At 38.8% G+C, this 20013-nt stretch overlaps 1 protein-coding gene, 1 long non-coding RNA gene and 1 pseudogene across 3 annotated transcripts; 2 read left to right on the top strand and 1 right to left on the bottom strand.

Annotated features, from left to right (window-relative positions):
• The first annotated feature begins 1810 nt into the window (after window positions 1-1810).
• On the top strand, window positions 1811-2468 carry LOC126588472 (uncharacterized). Of its 2 annotated transcripts, none has more exons than XR_007611469.1 (2): window positions 1811-1960; window positions 2044-2468. It is a non-coding gene; the product is annotated as an uncharacterized LOC126588472 (long non-coding RNA). The 2 variants fall into 2 exon arrangements; XR_007611470.1 differs by having other exon boundaries at window positions 2136-2468.
• Window positions 2469-11008: 8540 nt separating this feature from the next.
• LOC126588456 (uncharacterized) lies at window positions 11009-12304 on the bottom strand. Its single transcript, XM_050253547.1, has one exon. It carries the CDS (start codon window positions 12128-12130, stop codon window positions 11180-11182), a length of 951 nt encoding a protein of 316 aa, XP_050109504.1. The 5' UTR covers window positions 12131-12304; the 3' UTR covers window positions 11009-11179.
• A 3826-nt stretch (window positions 12305-16130) lies between these two features.
• On the top strand, window positions 16131-17590 carry LOC126588985 (dirigent protein 19-like; annotated as a pseudogene).
• The last annotated feature ends 2423 nt before the right edge of the window (window positions 17591-20013 follow it).

Below are 20013 nucleotides of genomic sequence, written 5' to 3' on the forward strand. Positions count from 1 at the left end.
CTTGATTTGTCTGACCTCTTCCTTCTTCAACACATTTGAAAATGTCTGGACCCTCCGACCGTCGTTTTGACTTGAACCTTGGAGAAGAGACAGCCACGCCTTCTCCAGACAACATATGGCGCCCATCCTTCATATCCCCTACTGGTCCTCTTACCGTTGGGGATTCTGTGATGAAGAATGATATGACCGCTGCAGTGGTGGCCAGGAACCTTCTCACTCCCAAAGATAACAGACTACTTTCCAAACGGTCTGATGAGTTGGCTGTTAAGGACTCTCTGGCTCTTAGTGTTCAGTGTGCAGGTTCTGTGTCTAATATGGCCCAACGCCTATTTGCTAGAACCCGCCAAGTTGAATCATTGGCTGCTGAAGTGATGAGTCTCAAACAGGAGATTAGAGGGCTCAAGCATGAGAATAAGCAGTTGCACCGGCTCGCCCATGACTATGCTACAAACATGAAGAGGAAGCTTGACCAGATGAAGGAATCTGATGGTAAGGTTTTACTTGATCATCAGCGGTTTGTGGGTTTGTTCCAAAGGCATTTATTGCCTTCGTCCTCTAGGGTTGTACCTGGTAATGAAGCTTCAAATGATGAACCTCCAATGCCTCCTCCTTCTGGGGTTTTGTCAAGTACTGAGGCTCCGGATAACCACCCTCCGGTGCTTTCTCTTTCTGGGGCTCTACCGACTGCTGAGACTTCCCCTAAGCAACCTTTGTGAAGGCTCCCTTTTGTTTGTTTATTTTGACTCATGTATATGTACATATTTGTGGCTTATCGAAAATATTAATAAATAAGCTTTGCTTCATTTCAACATATTGTGTTAAATACACCAAAGCCTTCTTCATAAAGTTCTTTGAATTTTTGTTTTTGTTGAAACCTGTATTGTTGAAGCTTTGTGAGTGAAGCATGTAGTTTGAGGTAGTGTTCCCTTAATTTCCCGAGTGAGGAAAACTTCTCGGTTGGAGACTTGAAAAATCCAAGTCACTGAGTAGTCACGAACTTTTGAGTACCAAGGTGTAGTAGCATATGGTGGGAGTCCCCCAAGTCTCTAGTCGAGGGAGTTGACGAATGAGGTGTCTTGCTAATAGTCCATGTCGTAAGTACCAAAACTTCATTCTTTTGTTTTCTAAGTGGTAGCCCCGGACTTTTTCTTCATATATTTTGTTTATGAAGGTTGCTAGGCCCGAATAAGTGGAATTGCAGAAGGTGTAACGGTTGGTAGCTGTTTTATGGAAAGCCATCTGACTACGATAGTCTTGCACATGATGACTATAGGGAGATACACACACATACTGCTATGATAGAGGGTGTAACCGTTGGTGCATTACGATCATAATGGAAGCATCACAATGATGGAAGCATCACAATGATGAAAGCATCATAATGATGAAAACACCATAATGATGAAACATCATAATGATGTTTCTTTGGTGGAATTGGTTTTCATTTCCCCTAACAACCTGAATTGGTTTTCAATATAAGACCATCAGCTGTAGCTCGAATCACAAAGTTGTCTTCATGAAAGTTGTTCTTTAATTCCTTAACTACAACATATCCAAATTTGAGAGCCATCAGATCAGTACAACTCTAGAAATTCAGGTACGACGAGTGATTGTTCATCATTTGTCTGTCAACACGTCAGACCTGTTGTGAGCTTCAAAAACTCCATTGTCTCTTGCTTAGATCAACATACTTTCTTCAGCGAAGTTGTTCCTCAGCTTGTGAACTACAACATATCCAAATTTGAGATCCCTCGGAGCAGTATAACTCCAGAAATCCAGGTATGATGAATGACTGGTTATTATTTTTCTGTCAACCCGTCAGATTTGTTGTGAGCTTCGAAACTCCATTTTCTCTTGTTCATATCGGTATGCTTTCTTCATTGAAGTTGTTCCTCAGCTCGTGAACTACAACATATCCAAATTTGAGATCCCTCGGAGCAGTATAACTCCAGAAATCCAGGTATGATGAATGACTGGTTATTATTTTTCTGTCAACCCGTCAGATTTGTTGTGAGCTTCGAAACTCCATTTTCTATTGTCCAGATCGGCATGCTTTCTTCATTGAAGTTGTTCCTCATCGTCTCTTTCATAACATATCAAAAATTCAGAATGAACTAATGGTTAAATATTTCCAGATCTTCGAAACATCACAGCAGCTTCGAAATCTGCAAGAATCCGACTGTCATGTTTGGAGCTTCAACACTTTAATTTCCGTCGCTCAAACAGAAATGGTTCCTTCTTGAAAGTTGTTCATATGCTCAAGAACTATAGGGTATCCAAAATTCAGCTCCATTGGAGAAGAGCAGAGGTTGCAGAAATTTGATAGATGAAAGGAGGCGGAAGAGGGAGAGAGAGAAAAAGTCTCTTGGGTTGGATTTCTATTTTGGGGCAGATTCCAATTTTTGTAGCACCTTCATTATTGATGAATTGCTTGTACTTTTGTCCATTATGAAACTTGGGACTTTGGCTTGTTGTTGGATCTATTATAATATGTTTGGGAACATATATAAGTGAATAAATAAGAAGGAAAATTTTGGGCCCTTGTGGGTGTAAAACAAAAAATGTTTATGTTTACCCAAGTGTTTTTGTACAAGTTCAAGGGCATCTTGGGTTTTGTGAACAAAATTTGTTTATTTGGAGCAAGGTTTTGTGTTGAAGCTTTGTAGGTGAAGCTTTGGTGTTGAAGCTTTGTAGATGAAGCTTTCGAGGTGAAGCTTTGATGGTGAAGCTTTGTAGATGAAGCTTTCTGGGTGAAGCTTTGATGGTGAAGCTTTGTAGATGAAGCTTTGTAGATGAAGCTTTCTAGGTGAAGCTTTGATGGTGAAGCTTTGTAGATGAAGCTTTGTAGATGAAGCTTTCGAGGTGAAGCTTTGATGGTGAAGCTTTGTAGATGAAAGTATGTAGAGGGAGCTTTCTAGGTGAAGATTTTTTAGGTGAGGCTTTGTAGGTGAAGCTTTTTTAAGTGAAGCTTTTCGGGTGAAGTTTTTTTTTGGGTGAAGCTTTTTAGGTGAAGCTTTGTGGGTGAAGCTTTGGAGGTGAAGCTTTTCGGGTGAAGCTTTTTGAGTGAAGCTTTTTAGGTGAAGCTTTGTGGGTGAAGCTTTGGAGGTGAAGCTTTTCGGGTGAAGCTTTTTGGATGAAGCTGTTTTTTTTTTTTTTTTTTTGGCGCTTGACACGGTCTTCATTTGCTTGTTTTGTAGTGACTGTGGAAGACGGATTGCTTTCTGATTGAGAAGGGTTCCGGCATCGCTTGCTATGAATGTAAAAGAGTGAGGGCTGAGTTGGCTAAATTACCTCTTTATTGAATTCATTGCCAAATGGCCTTCATTACATAGGATGCCGAACGGCTATAGCTCAACACTTGTACATCGTGAGTCTATTTGTAGTAGTACTTCAAGTGATCAGCGTTCCATGGATGGCCAAGGGTCTTGCCATCGGAGCTTCTAAGTGTGTAAGAGCCAGGGCGACTGATGCCAATGACTTCATACGGTCCATCCCAGTTTGGACTAAGTGTGCCTTCACTCGGGACTCTGTCGCAGAGTAATCTTTTCTTTAAGACCCAGTCTCCTATTTTGAAAGAACGAGGCTTGACCCTAGAGTCATAATAGTTGGAGATGCGCTGCTTGTAGGCGACATTCCTCAAGTGAGCTTGGTTTCTGTGTTTCTCGACTAAATCCAAGTTGAGGGTGAGTTGTTTGTCATTTTCACTTTGAATGTAGTTCTGGACTCGGAATGTTGCTTGCTCGAGCTCAACAGGGACAACCGCCTCTATGCCAAAGGCAAGTGAGAATGGAGTTTCTCCTGTTGAAGTCCGATATGAAGTGCGATATGACCAAAGAACTTGGGGTACAAATTCTGGCCAACAGCCTTTAGCTTTGTCCAAGCTGGTTTTCAAAGTGCGCTTGATTATTTTGTTGATGGCCTCAACTTGTCCATTAGACTGGGGATGAGCTGGAGAGGCAAAGCATAAGTTGATGTTGAACTTAGAGCAGAACAACCTGAACTTCTTGTTGTCAAACTGTCGCCCATTGTCAGTGACTATCGCATTGGGAATGCCGAATCTACAAAGGATGTTCTTCCACACGAAGTCTTCTATCTTTGCCTCAGTAATGGTTGCCAAGGGTTCTACTTCGGCCCACTTTGTGAAGTAGTCCACTGCAACGACTGCGTAACAGACTTTGCCCTTCCCTGCCGGCATTAGGCCGATCAAATCAAGTCCCCACTGGGCGAAGGGCCAAGGGCTGATCATAGGAGTAAGAGGCTCTGGAGGGGAATGAGGAATAGTTGCATATCGTTGACATTTGTCACATGAGCGGGATACTTTGATGGCATCCTGGTGGAGTGTTGGCCAGTAATATCCTTGGCGAAAAGTCTTGTGTGCTAGGGACCGAGATCCAGCATGATCTCCACAGACTCCCTCATGTATTTCCCGAAGGACGATTTCTGCCTCGGCAGGCGTAAGACACCTTAAGTATGGCAGGCTAAAACCTCGCTATTGTGGCGATACCCTTGACGCGGGTTTGACCCACTGCATTGACTGCCTGGGGGCGAGCGCTATTGTGGCGATACCCTTGGTTATCGGGATAGTGTCCCTTACTCTTTTTACTGAAAGGAGAGTGGTGAGGATGGAAATCCTTCCTCTTGCCTTGAAATTGATATGTCTGTTGATTCGGTGAAGCATTATGCAAGGCATGGGGAGGTGCCACTGCTGTTTGGAAAGTCGAGGTCTTCTCATTTAGGTGAGTCTGGCTTCCACCTCCCACTTGTTGATAAAGGATGGTTGTAGGGGGTTTCTCCTGATATGTCTTTGCCTCGGCGGAGGCATGGTTATAAGCCTGCGCCATCACCTCAGAGTAAGTCTTCCAAGTATTGGCATTGATCATGTATTTAAAGAAACAATCACGTAGGCCTGCCGTGAAGGCTTTGAGGGCAGTCTTGTCGTCTGCCTCGGCACACCGGGAGTATTCATGGCTGAAGCGGCCAACATACATACGTAATGACTCGTCTGGCTTCTGGCGGATAGTGTACAAGTCATCTGCAGAGTGCAAGCGATCGGTTTGGAAAATGTGTTGGGAAACAAATAGTTTCCTCAATTCCTCAAATGAGTCTATCGTCTCAGGTGTAAGATGACAATACCAATTTAGAGCTCCACTAGAGAGGGTGGAGGGGAAGAGAAGACATCGCTCTTCGTCGGTGTGCATCCGGTATGCCATGGTGGATTCAAAGAGGTTAAGGTGCTCAATCGGGTCCTCTTTTCCAGTATAAAGTTGCAAGCCAAGCTTTTGCTTTGTCTTTGCTTGAAGGGGGGTGTTGAGGATCCTCCTTGTAAGAGGGCCAGGCCTGGGTTGGTTCCAGTCAGGTATTTCAGCCTGACGTTCAGCCTTCAACTTGTTTACTTCCTCAAGAAGTTGTAGGACAAGGGGGTCCTGAGCGGAGTTATGTGTCACTGGAGCTTTCTTTCGTAAATCTCCATCTCCTCTTGGAATTAGGAAGGTTTGATCAAGGGCATGTGATTTTTCCCTGGACTCGCTGTACTGGCTTCCAGGGTATGTCTGTCGGAACACCTCTGAGTCCCCTGTACCCTCATGTCTCTCTGGGACTTGTTGCCCCTTCCCCAAATTGGTGGCCGGCTTGGGCCGTGGCAGGGGACCGAGTCGCTCAGAAATCCTTGGGTCATTAATCTTTGAGCTTATATGGATGGAATTCTCTCGACGTTGCTTCAGGAAATCCCGACAATCGCGAAAGACGGCTTTCGATCCTTCTGCCCCTTCAGCAAAGAGGTGTCTCCCTCCACTTCTCATGGTTCGGGTCGAAGCAACTGGGTTAAGAGAAACCTTATGTTGATTATCAAGTCGAGGGGTAATCTGTTCCCTATCAGGGATATCTATGTCGAATGCATGTGACCCTCCATGTTGGAGGGCACCCAGTTGATGGTTGACTTCCACGGGGGCAACAAGCTCGCGTGTCTGAGCTTGCCTAGCTTCGTGGAGTGTCTCGAAGAGCTTCTCATATTGCTCCTGGAGGACCTCATTCCTCATTGCTATCTTGTTGTTCTGAGCTTCCAACTCATCGACTTTAGCTTGAAGAAGAACTCGTTTTCCTTCCTTCTTTCGTTGTTTCGCACTATGTGCAAGGGGGTGTCATTCTGTGTGCTGTGGCTTCCTTCGCTTCCCATGCTGGAGAGGGATGCCTGATCAAAAGAAAGTGTACGAATGATAGAAACCAGCTTGACACAGCTGAAGAGAGTAGGAATAAGTGTCGTTTCCCACAGACGGCGCCAAATGTTGATGCACAAAATCTGTGAGGACTTTGGTACAATAGAAAGTGTCAGGTTTTGTGACCTTCGCTTGGTTGCTTCGGTCACTAGTGAGGATAAGTACGTAAATGAATAGAGACAGAGAAGCAAACACAGGATGTACGTGGTTCACCCAGATTGGCTACGTCCACGGAGTAGAGGAGTTCTTATTAGTAGTGAAGGGCTTACACAAGTACAAAGGATCAAGCTCTCAATTTAGTGAGTTCTTGTGAATGATTTAACACAAAATGGCATTAGGCCATATTGTGGGGGAATGACCCCTATTTATAGAAAAACTTGTAGCTTTGTCACATTGACATGTGTCATGTTATGATTGGTTCTTGATGTCGACACGTGCTGCGCTCTGATTGGCTTCTAATCTTGACACATGTCGAGTAGTGATTGGCCTCCTGGTCGGAGGGGAACTCTTCTGGGTCCTTGACAGTATAGCGTTGGCCGGTGCTCGGTAGTTTCGGGATTGGTCAAGTATGGTACAAACACACTCGATAGCGGCATATGTAGTTAAGCATGGCGGAAGATTTGGCTGAGATGAGTTAGGACCAGAGTTTCTTTTTAATATTCTTGCATAAGATGTGCATGTAACAATTCGTATTAAGCCTAATAAAATTTCTATCTTTCGGAAAGAAAAAAAAAAAGGGAATTTAAAGCTTTGGGTTTTCCACTTAATCCACATCTAAAATGACAAAAGCACCCCTGTTTTAATTTGTAAAAAAAACTGGTTTATTAGTCTCAACCTTTTTATGCTCTTTTAGCTTGTCAATAAGAGACGATCCACCTGATGAGGAAAAAAACAGTCAATGAAAAGAGTGCTAAGGTGAAAGAAGCCTGCGATGAAAGTCGTCTTTCATTCTCTCTTATAAAGTAGAACATAACTGTATATAATACATTATATCAAGGGCATTGTAGTCATTACAAGTGAGAGAGACAAGTTATCTATGTTAATGTCCGTTTGGCACTTTGGCCAAAAGCGAGGGACAGATCATTGAGAACTTCCGTAGCATTTTGGGTTCACATGTTTTGGTCGTTTTCTTCTTCTTGCACGAAACTACGAAATTTCTTCGTGACCTATTGACTATTTTGGTATGTATATGTACATATATACTCTACAGCCTACAGAAAACTTGAGGTAGAGAAGGGGGGAAAAACCCCTAGCAGATTATCCACATACTTAAGCATTTTTTATTACAAGCGATATTTTATACTCATCGACACTAAAAGAACGAGAGAGGATTTAAACTTGAAACATAGTAAGTTAAAGAAGAAGAATACCATAACTACAGACAATCCACACCTTGCATTAAGCAAAATTTAAGTCTAAATAAAAGTAGTAAGAAAAATAAGTACGTACTTTATGTGCACAATAATCATAAAAACTGTCGTTCTTTGCTTCACGAAAAGAAAAGTTTAAGGGTAAACAGCTTTACGCATCATCCAGGAAGGAGCTCAAGCCTGGAAATAGCCATATATTGTCTTCTTGCGTGATGTGCCTGTAATGAGAAACCAATTTCAGTACGTATAAATATATAAAACCGATTCTAGCATTCAAGTTGATTTGCGAAGGCTTAATTTCTTGTTGTAATATTTTGAGCTTTCCTTTTCCATATGGGAAAGGATAATGCTAGGAAGAACAAATTTGTAAACTAAATTTTATAAATCAAATGATATCGAAGTGGATGATTGAATTATTACTTAGGATAATGCTAGGGAGACTAAATTTAGAGACTAAATTTGCAAACTAAATGATGTGTCTCCAATGGGAATGAACATGTTTATCAACGCTTAAGTAATAAACCAATCATCAACTTCAATGTCCTTTAGTTTTCAAAATTTAGTCTATAAATTTAGTTTCCTTAGCATTACCGTATTACTTATTAAGTAGTGCTACGAAGACTAAATTTGTAGACAAAATTTTGTAAACTAAATGACATGGAAGTTGATAATTGAATTATTATTTAAGTGTTAATAAACGTGTTCATTCATATTGGTGACACATCATTTAGTTTACAAATTTTATCTATAAATTTAATCTCCTACTATTACCCTTATTTAATAATTAATTATCATACTTATTTCTTACCATTTTTGTTTGGAAGCCCAGTCCTTGTGATTAAGACTAGCTAATCTACATTCTTCAGGAGGGGGCTCCTCATTTCTTGTGTTAATGCTGATAAGGATTTTGTCCCTCTTATCCTTTTCTCCGTACCACCGAAGTTCTAAAAAAGAAAACCAAGATTCTTACCCTTTCTCTATTTCCCTGTGCAAAAGCCATGCAACAAATACATATTTTATATTTTCAGTAACTCGTGATTTTTAATGTTTGCAAAGTTGTAAATAACTGCCATAACCAAGATCCCAATCCTTTTTTATTTCCTAGTGAAAACAAATGTGCAATGTATATGTATTTTGTGTTTCACATAAAACAACATGAGTTGTAACTCATGGTTATCAATTGGTTTAGCAAAGTTCTAAAAAGTCTTCTTAAAAATGGTTTCTTGTCAGTTTTGTTGCACTGCAAGTTACTAAAATTCACGTTAGACATTTGGAAGATGTTTTAGCCCTAGAAAAGCTGATATGAGTCTTGCAAACGTTATTTATTGATTGTTATCCTTTCCAGCTTAAAAATCAAAACAAACACAAATGATGTGGTGAAAACTTAACGGTAAATTCACAAAATTTATGAGTTGTAACTCACATTTTCTCTACACCAAATACTATCTCGTGCCATTTTTGGCACACATTTTCTCGACCATCGCATTTTCACATAGACAATATCATATAACTCAGGGTTTATAAGCGATTAAATTTCAAGCAAGACATTTGAGAGATGTTCTAGCCGCCAAAAATCTACTTTGAGTCAGCTAGTAATTTGATTTTATTGATTTTTAAATGTTCTAGCTTAAAAAATAAAAAATGGTAATTTATACTGTGTGTGTACGTAAAAGATCATGCAAATTAAGCTCAACAATAGCAATTCTCATAAAAATTGTACAATTTTGTGAATTTCTACTAAAACTATCATAAAAAAATATTTTCTTTTCATTTTGCACCATAACATTAGACAACTTCAAAGATCACCAGAAAATTTTAATTAGTTATGTTTGTTTGATTTTATTGGTAATTGGATTTAGATCCTACTAGTGTATTTTGTATGGGGGTCCACCACAACTCTTTAGACTTTCGGACGGAACTAATGATTGCGTTATGTATGAGCAGTGGCCAACAATGTCAAATGTATTTTATCGTCCTCCTGATGCGGTTGAGGAGCTTTGCACTTGCTTGTCAAACTCAAAACACAAAGTGTGGATAAAACTTATTGGTTTTAGGGTTTTTATAATTATTTTTATGATTATTGGTTATTTAAATTATTTAAATTGAGTAAAAAATTATGATTAATTTAAATAATGTTGTTGTCCATATTAAATGATACCTACCATGGTAAGAATAACATTATATATTGAAAACCATAAATATTAGTTTCGCAACCCATCGTCTTATCATTTTTTTTTTAACAAAGGATATTATCTACACTAAAAGAATAGGGGTGGGCTAAGCCTCATAATGAGCCAGTTATAATAATGTGGTTCATATTCGGTTTTGAATCTAACAGGCCTCTCACTTACAAGTGAAGATGAATACCACCAGACCATAACTAAATGGCTTGTCTTGTCATTTATTTATTCATTACGACTATTTAGTATTACACTAATTTTCTCATTTATTAACTTATTATATCAGAGCAGACGTTGTTTAGATAAATAACATATTTGAATCCAAGGCAATGAACCTGTCACATTCCGGCTCGGGGCAGACCACATCCCGGGCCCTGTTCCACCACCATAGCACGATATTGTCCGCTTTGGGCTTACCATTCCCTCACGATTTTGTTTTTGAGAACTCACGAGCAACTTCCCAGTGGGTCACCCATCCTGAGAGTGCTCTGGCCTCCTTCTCGCTTAACTTCAGAGTTCCTACGGAACCCGAAGCCAGTGAGCTCCCAAAAGGCCTCGTGCTAGGTAGGAATGAGAATATACATTTAAGGATCACTCCCCTGGGCGATGTGGGATGTTACAATCCATCACACTTAGGGGCCCAACGTCCTCGTCGGCACACTTCCGACCAGGGATTGGCTTTGATACCATTTGTCACATCCCGGCCCTGGGCGGACCACATCCCGGGCCCTGTTCCACCACCGTAGCACGATATTGTCCGCTTTGGGCTTACCATTCCCTCACAGTTTAGTTTTTGGGAACTCACGAGTAACTTCCCAGTGGGTCACCCATCCTGGGAATGCTCTGACCTCCTTCTCGCTTAACTTCAGAGTTCCTATGGAACTCAAAGCCAGTGAGCTCCCAAAAAACCGCGTGCTAGGTAGGGATGAGAATATATATTTAAGGATCACTCCCCTGGACGATGTGAGATGTTACATAACCATGGATGGTAATGATGATTTAGTGACAAGTCTTTAAGCCTAAACTGACCTTTATGAACTTAAACAATGTCTTCCTGTGAATATTTTAAAGTTTTTTGTTTAGTGATGCTTAAGTTTAAAATAATGAGATCCTTAAACGGTGTCTTTAATCTACCATACAAGTACATATCATAAAGAAATCATTAAAACAAGGTACAAGAAAAACTCTTAAATTTTTATCTTCATGAATAATATCAAATGATAAAATTAAAAAGAGGCACGTGAGAAGTAAAAACGGCATATATACTTTTGACATTCCACAAATCCCTCTTTTAATAAATTAAGCCAACATTATGGTTGGTTTAATAAAATATAAAATGGCATATATCCCACAACTTAATTAATTTGTACACACATACCAAATCTCATATCTCCATTATAGCTTGCACTTTTTCCTACTACCTTTCAATGTCTATGGACGCAAAAGCTGTTTTTCCCATATGATTAACAAAACTCTTCGAGTCTTCAAGCTTACTTTTCTTTTGATATTCAACATCATGATCCGGATCCTCTTCATCTTCTTCGCGTAGTCTGGTCAATGAAAAATACTCAAACTTTTCGCCATAAACCTTAACCAAAACCAAATAGAAGGACACCCCAAAAATGGCAACTCCCAACAAGAACCAACTAAATTGAAGGTTCACTAAGGATTTGGCTCTGTGAAGTGCCTCATCTCCATGGCACCTAACCACTTTGTGACCCTCCTCTGAGTTCATGGAACAACCTTTTGGCATCAAATCAGGTGTCCAAAGCATGAACCCCATGACCATAAGCCAAACACCTTGGAAAAATATGCTTAGTGACCTCACAAAGCTGACCAAAAAACTCTCAGGCAAACCAATTCCCATAAGGGTTGTGGTCAAAGAAACAAGAACCACAAGCTGTAGAAGCATGTGGTATTGACCTTCAGGTCCCATGTGATCAGCAGAGTGAAGGTGAAAGAGAAGAAGCTGCTGCCCAAACGCTATGGCTCCAAGGAGTTGGGTCAAACCATGTTGTGCTTTTGGGGAAATTTTGTCAAGAACGATGGCAAAAGCTGCATAGACCAAGAAAGTCATGGAGATTGAAGAGTGCTCGAAGTTGTGGAGATGGTTGGAGGGGATCGTTCCATCGTCATCGAGCGGTCGGTGTTTCTGTGGACCTATGAAGAGTTCCATGGCAATGGATGCAGATGAGCCTCCCATGATTAAGAAGAGCTCCAAATACTTGAATTTGGAGGTGGGAAACCAGGATGGAGCTGTGTAGGTGTTTGGTTGGTTAAGATGGAGTTTGATGTGATTAAAGAGGTGCCATAATCCAATGAGAAGAAACCCAAAGCCCGGTGCTACATGCCCAACTAAAGTGCCCATTTCCAACTGCTTGGTTTGTGTTGAGAGAGAGAGAGAGAGAGAGAGGTTGTTTATGTTGTTGGTGGTGTTGTTTAAGCCTAAAGGAAGAAGGGGAAGGAGTGATGGATAAGGGTGGCAAATGAAAGGGATTTTAAAGTTTTGGGGGAGGGGAACGGGGTTGAAATTCTAAGGAGTCCAGAGGCTTCCAAGCCAAGGAGGTTATGAATTTTTATTTGAAATGTTTGTTTGATGGCTTGAAGTGCAAGGTTTTCTAGAATGATATGAGCACAACTTTGAGTTGACAACCACATTAGTTGACAATTGACCATAATCAAGCTTTTCTAGAATGATAGGAGCACAACATTGAGTTGCCTTACTGGAATGATAGGGGCACAACTATGAGTTTTTCACTTAATCCACATTTGAAATGACAAATTTACCCCATTTTTAATTTGTAAAAAACTGTTCTATTAGTCACTAATTTTTTTTATGCTCGTTTAGCTTGTTAATGATTAGGGATCCTTCTGATGAGGGAAAAAAACTAGTCAATGAAAAGACTGATCAGGTGAAAGAAGCCTGCGATGAAAGTCTTCTTTAACATATGAATTCATTTTCTACAACATAAATGTATATAATACATTATATCACGGGCATTTTAGTCATTACAATTGAGAGTGACAAAATCAAAGAATAGATCATTCTGGTTTATGTTTCTTAGCATTTTGGATTCCCATGTTTTGCTCATTTTCTTCTTCTTGCACGAAACTAAGAAATTTCTTCATGATCTATTGACTATTTTGGTATGTATATGTGTGCATATAGAAGGGGAAAAGAAAACTAGCGAACTTTTTATTTTGCTTTTTTATTATAAGCGTTATTTTATACTTATTTACTTGAAAAAGATGAAGAAGAGTTTAAACTCGAAGTACAATAAGTTGGAAAAAAATATCATAACCACTAGACAGTTCACCACTTACATTAAGCAAAGTTTAAGTCTCAATCTCGATTAGTAAACCGACTATTAAAAATAAAAACAATGAGTGTGTCATTGACAAATTAATATATGTATATGTCACTTAATCTTCCAATATATTTTACCGCGAAGAAGAATTAAAAAGATGTGTCATCGCATGTGTCATTTCTCAACATATATAAATAGGGGATCTCTCCATTTGCCCTTACTAAAATTTTATCCACCTTGCGTGCGCCGTGCCACTACCGTAGAATTAATTATGACAATTGTTCATGTCCTTCTATTTTGTCCCGGATAAACATATTTTCTCTTTCTCATCCTTATATGAAGTTGGTAGATGAGGATGTTGGACTTATTGTGTCTCGTCAAAGATAATCCCCAACGCCTCTAAACCATTTTTTTCAAGAAGATGTTTTACGGGGTCGTTGATTTTGATTGTGAAAAAGGTCAATTTTCGTGTGTATCATGAAACACTTTATGTAAAAAATACATACGTTATAATTCAAGTGATTTAGTAACTAAATGTCCGTATTTTAGATATACCAGGGAAGGAGGAAAGTTCCTTTTTTGTGAAGAAGAAGGAAAGTTCCTAATTATTGTTTTATTTTATCTAACGATGAATGCTAAGGAGAATCTTTATAGACTCTATCTCACCTCACAGTTTAACGTCAATTCATATTATAAAATATTGTGATAAAAATATGAGATGACAGAGAGTTATAAATGGTCCAATTTTGAGGCAGTGGCATTTCTCTTAATCTAAAATGAATGATAGATATAAAGATTGTAGCTGTACGGTCCAAACCCGATATAAGTTTCAATGGTGGCTATATTGAGATTCTTGGGAGTCATGTTTTCTGATGACACACGTAGCTGACCATTTTGCCCTATTAATTAATTTTTTTAGGAAAGACAATATTATATTATTAGATAAAATAAATTTTTTAATACTAATAAAAATTATTAAAACTTAACATATTCAAGATACCGTGCAGCATTAGGCGAGATAAATTACTAAGACTTTACCATGACCTTGTTTATATTGGATGATGAAACACATGATAGCCGGCTCATTCGCTATCTGCTGTTTGAGTCATGTGATCAGCATCAACTGCTTCTCTAACAAAATTGATGGCAAATGGCTAATGAAAAAGACATATATACAATTAAGGGTGTAGCTTAGGACATCTAATTTATATCTATTTATATAAATTCCTTACGTATGTAACTTCTAGTAAGAAGCTAATTACACACTTGGGCTTTCTAAAAGTGTAGGATTGAAAGGGACAAACATGAGAACCATGTTAAATAAACAAATATAAAAAGAGAATTGGATCCATTCTGAACTTTAGTGTCCGGAGGCTCCTTTGATTTGTGTAAACAAAAAAAAAATTAGAGTCGTTTGTGTGAGGTGGGCCAACGGGATGAGTTAATGAGAATCGGTCGGATTCAATTTGTGCGGTCTAAATTTTTTTATCTCTAGGCTCTGGACACTAAGGTCCGGGAGTGGATCAAGTTCTTATAAAAAGAACAATCCTTCAAATATGCTTTTCTTTTTTCCTTTCTTCATATCATCATTTAAAATTCTCAACTTATTTCTTGCGTAGCATGCTTGAAAAAGAAAAGGTTCAACCAATTAAAGTATTAGTCTGTGTTTCCGGATATTGAAAAATTTCTCGTGTACTCTAGCTACAATAATTACAAAGTTTGTAACAACCCACATGAGACAAAACAAAGTTTGTAACAACCCACTGAAAAATTTCCCGTATGCGGATGTCTTCTTCGTTATTTTTATGCGTGTGAATCTCACAAAGAGTTAAAACTATAATATTATGTCCATATTGTTCGTGCATAAGGATTTGTTGGTGTAGGGAAATCCCCATATGTATCTATGTACGCCATGGTGACTTGGATTCGAAGGGGTTTTGCCTAAGCTAACCTGGTAGGGCCGTTACTACATGCATTTGCATCACCAATGACGTTGGGCCAACCTCAAAGATCACATGCATGCAATTTATAATTAAATGAAAATCACGTTTTCAATAATTCATCGAACTTTGCCATCCAATATGAATACACATATGCTTTGATTTGATTTGTCGCCATTACTAATATATTAAAAATATTCTCATTATGTCTTATAAAATCAAACTATATATTCCACTATTAAATTATTTGATAACAGAAAACTGACAACAAAATCGAAATAATTATAAAATGATCCTTAAAATTTAACACGGTCTTAAAATTATTTAGCAAAATGGGTGCTTTAATAATTATAATTCGAAGGGATTGAAGTGGGCTTTGGCTGCCTCATATGGATCAGCTTACACAACATGGTTGTATCTTTGAGCAGGGTTTAGCTCCCAGAACCGAAGACTGCAAGTGGGCTGATGAGAAACTGCTAATTTTTGCACTGACGGGTAGCAGAGGCCAGAGGGCTACAATTAAAGGGAAAAATGGAATTACATGACACACGTTTTGAAGGTATAATTATTAGTATGGTATTTGTGATTCGAATTGTGCAAGATATCAGTACAAAACGTGCCATTTTAGTAGTTTTTTCCTCTCATATTTACCACAAAAGCTTGCAATTGGTTCACTCATTTTGATTCTGCGGTTTTGCAGCTTTAAGGGGGAAAGTCACAAAAGGTCGTATGTGATTATAATCTCCATAGGTGAGTTTCGAAGTGTAACCCTCTGAATTGAAAGTAAATTAGAAATAAAAGAGAATTACTTTTCTCAAGACTTTCGCGATCAATGTTTAGTTGAAATCCCACTTCAAAAAAAAAAAAAAATTCCCCATAATTTTTTTTTTCTTTTCACAACAAAAACAGTTAAATTAAAAGGCCATCCCTGTATAGGGTTCTTTTTCTTAACGAAACTCTTCTGTTTAGTCCTGATGTGTTGGCCAAAACGATGATGAAATCCCAATTTTGGTCAATTATCATGTCAAGCTCTGAATCACGATAAATACATATGGACACAACCTACTGCAATATTTTCTGAACAAAGTAGTGATAAGTTTGTGACCAAAGTGGGGCGACCATGATCAAATTACCTCAGCTCTTGGCTAGCCAAGTCATAGTTCTGTCGCCTTTTTTCATCATTTTTCATCGTGTTGGTCCAAGGAAAAAACCCGGGTGTTGTGAAAAGGTTATTTATTTATTATTTTTTTTTTTTTTTAAAACATCGACAGTATGAGAGAAATTTTATTGATAACGAAAAAAGAAGTTACACCTAGTTAAGGGGGGACAAAAACATTACCTCTCGTAGAACAGAGATAACAAAAGCAATACACCAAAAAGAAGGGGATATAAACCATACCCTTCTAGAAATGAGAACAAGAAAGAAAAGCTTTTGGGGCTGAAAAAAAGAAGAAAAACTTAGCCACTTTTGGTTGTATTGGCACGACATTGTTGGCGGTACAAGTCCCAGTTCAGTTTCAGTGGTGCAACAGTCTCCAATACATCAACAGGGTTTGGGTTTATTAGCATGATTGATGATCCACTCACTGAAGGGCCTGAGCTCAAAATTGCTAGTGTGGAGCCAAAAATATTCGCTAGGCGACACGTGGACTCTTAGACAAAAGAGGACAAAAATACCCTCGAAGCATACTAGGATTCCTACGCGCGAGCAGTGGGCAATCATCTTTCAATCAAGTCAAAAGTGCCCAAAAAAGGTAACAATTAAAAACCTCTTTTATCAAATCCTTTCTATAAGGTATTTCCCAAAACCTAGTATTTTCTATTTCATTATTTAGCTAATCAATTAGCTAAATAATATATACCTACCATGTCTCCTAAAATCATCCTTAATAGTCAATAAAATCACCCAATTAATAGCCCAAAACCGGCCCCCACTATTCACATCCTCATCTTTCCCATTTTCCTTATTAAAATAGTCAATCATTTTTATAACCACCCATTTATTCTTTTTATATTTAATTAGCCAATAAATTGGCAAATTAAACATGAAATTAACCCCCACAAAAACCCTATGGCCGGTTACTATTATTCAAAATAGAGTAAACCCTAACTCTATAAATAGACACATATTCTCACCAAAAATTCATTCCAAACCTCTTGTAAAAATCTCAAATACTCTAAACACTATATCTCTCTAAAAATTCTAACTTTGGCATCGGAGGTTCTTCGGCCAAAGCCCCCCCCCCCATTCATCGTGGGCGCGTGAGGCTTTTGGCCTTAACCTAAGGTGCTAGTTGTTTTGTAGGTGCAAAATCGTCCAAGATCGAAGAGGAGAAAATTTGCATCCACAGCTAGGAAGGGCTCAAGGGTTTTATTGATCTGCCTCACAAAAAGATGCTGGCCTATTGATGGCCATGAATTTTCTTTCTTACAACCGTGCTAGGAAGATAGTTTCAACAAGGTGAGGGAGATGCCTGTAATCGGAGGCATTTCCGGATTGTGAGGGGTTATGTTGAAGCAAAAAACACATTATTCCAATTTTATCTATATGCTGATTTTTCATCATGTTGTTCCTTCTAATGATGAACTTTTTGTAGTACAAAACCATACAACTTAAATTGCTAATTAACCAAGTTATTATGTCTATGAAATCTCGTTCATAGATTTCACTGTTATAATCTACATATTTGTATTATTGAGATTTTATATTATTTCTCAAGAATTTATTTTAAATTGTTTGAATTTAGATTTTAATTAAACCAGTTACTAAGTTTGAAGTTTGGAAATTAATTATTTAAAATCCGTAGACCTTTCGAGGTCACAATTTATATTTTCGAATAGATATTGAAACCACGAACGTATAGGCTAAAGCTGTTTGCAAGTCCGGATTATAATGGTATAGTTACGGACATTTGAAGTTGTTTTACCAAATTATAGATTTTAAATCAATTAAACTTTCACAAAGAAGAAGCCTAATCAAATTTAAGCAAAAATAAGGGGACCAATCAGCTAGAAGGAGAAGAACCAATCAAATTAAAGGGGGGAAGGTTTCAAAAAAGAAAGAAAGAAAGAGATGGGGGAGGGAGGGGTCTGATTCTAACCCCTTTTTTTTTTTGGGGGGGGGGGGGGGGGGGGGAGGATTGGACTCGTTAATCCATCAACTTGACCCGCTTGTATCTCCTTCATCTGAGCTCTGTTTTGGGTGATCTTGATGTCCATGGAAAGTTCTTGACGAACCCTACATCTCTGTAGTGTTAGATTTCCCATTTTCTTTTCCATCTTTGCAGTTTGCAGCCACAAAGCCACAACTTTTCCAGCGGTTTTATCATTTTTCTGATGATTTCGGCAACCATTTCCTTCGAGTGAGGTATGAAACTTCATCTACTCTTCATAATCTTCAAGTTGGTATGCTTAGTTCATACTTTCGTATTCATTTTAGAGTTGGGTGTTTAGAACCCTAGAAATCTGGGTTTCTTCGGTGAATTTGGACGGTTTCCGGTTGGAATTTCTCATCGGCCTAGTTGTAAAAAGTGTTTCCCTTGTTGAGCTCTAGCTACCATATAAATTTGAGCTCATTTAGTTAATGTTGAAAATTCAGGTTTTCTAAACTCTTCACCTTGGCTACCACCACGTGTGGCGGTGCGTGGGACTGTCCACGAGTATTGTCTAAGTACCAAATACCTTCTAGTGACCCTATGAACCTATGTCTAGCTCGGTTTCCCGAAATTCAATTGTTTGGTGTGGTGATCAAATTGGACCACCACTTGTTTGTGTGATTGACGACAATCCGATCGTTGGATCGTCGTACAATTTTGTGAGCACCCTAGTTATCAGTTGTTGGACCTTTGAGAACTTACAGATCGGAAATCTAATATGCGGATCTTCTAAATTGAATAACCTTAGATTATTGACCTTAATGGACCTACCCTATCAACGATTGACGTCCTAGTCAACGTGCTCTACTCAAGAGTGTCGTTTATCTCTAGTTTGTTGATGAGGCTTGATGGAGCTTAGTTGGCTCATCACGATGACGTGTCGTTCCCAGTTGACGTGTCTCGATATATGTATTAGTGGCACCATATTGAGTTATACTTGTTTATTAAATGTGATTTCTATTGAATTGTTATTTTTATTTTTAGCATCGATCAATGTTTATTAATTGTAATTCGACTGTAACTTGGAAACGTTTATGAAATGTGGTTAGATATGTATGATTAGTATGATTGTTTTTTATGATGATGTGAACCCAGAATCTTATGAGAAGTATTATATTTAGGGGTGATCATGCTTGTTTTTTATGACGATGTGAACCCAAAATCTTATGTTTGTATAATAAGATAGTTAGTGGTCATGAGAAGTTGATAGTGCAAGTGATTACGATGTAAATCATAGCGGATGAGATAAGGGTAAGTGGTTTGTGTGTTGATCTAACTGCACCATGTAGTAGTGGTGCATGAATGGTCCTGCTTGGTTAATCCGCGTTGGGGGACCATACTATTTTTGGATCGTGCTTGGTTAATTCGCGTTGGGCGATCCATATGGCCATTTATATTTAGGGGTGATCATGCTTGGTTAATCCGCGTTGGGTGATCACTGCCTAATAGTTTTATAAGTATGACTTTGCTTGGTTAAACGGTGTTGAGGGGGTCACTACCCACTTGGTTATCTTGACCTTGCTTGGTTAATCCGCGTTTGGGGACCATACTATATATGGATCGTGCTTGGTTAATCCGCATTGAGCGATCCTTATGGCCATGTATGCTTAGGAGTGATCATGCTTGGTTAATCCGCGTTGGGTGATCACTTCCTAACAGCTGTAGGAGTGACTCTGCTTGGTTAATCCGTGTTGGGGGGTCACTGCCTACTTGGTTACTTTCTCAAGGGTGGCTCTGCTTGGTTAATCCGCTTTGGGGGCCACTTCGTGTTTGGTTACTTATGTAGGCTTCAGCTGAACTGCGTCCCTCTAGGCTTAATTTTTAATGTACATATGAACAATGGTTTTT

The sequence above is a fragment of the Malus sylvestris genome, chromosome 11 (assembly GCF_916048215.2).
Source record: "Malus sylvestris chromosome 11, drMalSylv7.2, whole genome shotgun sequence".
Taxonomy (NCBI): Eukaryota; Viridiplantae; Streptophyta; class Magnoliopsida; order Rosales; family Rosaceae; genus Malus; species Malus sylvestris.

Excerpts from the sequence above, each read along its gene's own strand:
- LOC126588456 (XM_050253547.1), bottom strand. The coding sequence starts at position 12,130 with ATGGGCACTTTAGTTGGGCATGTAGCACCGGGCTTTGGGTTTCTTCTC.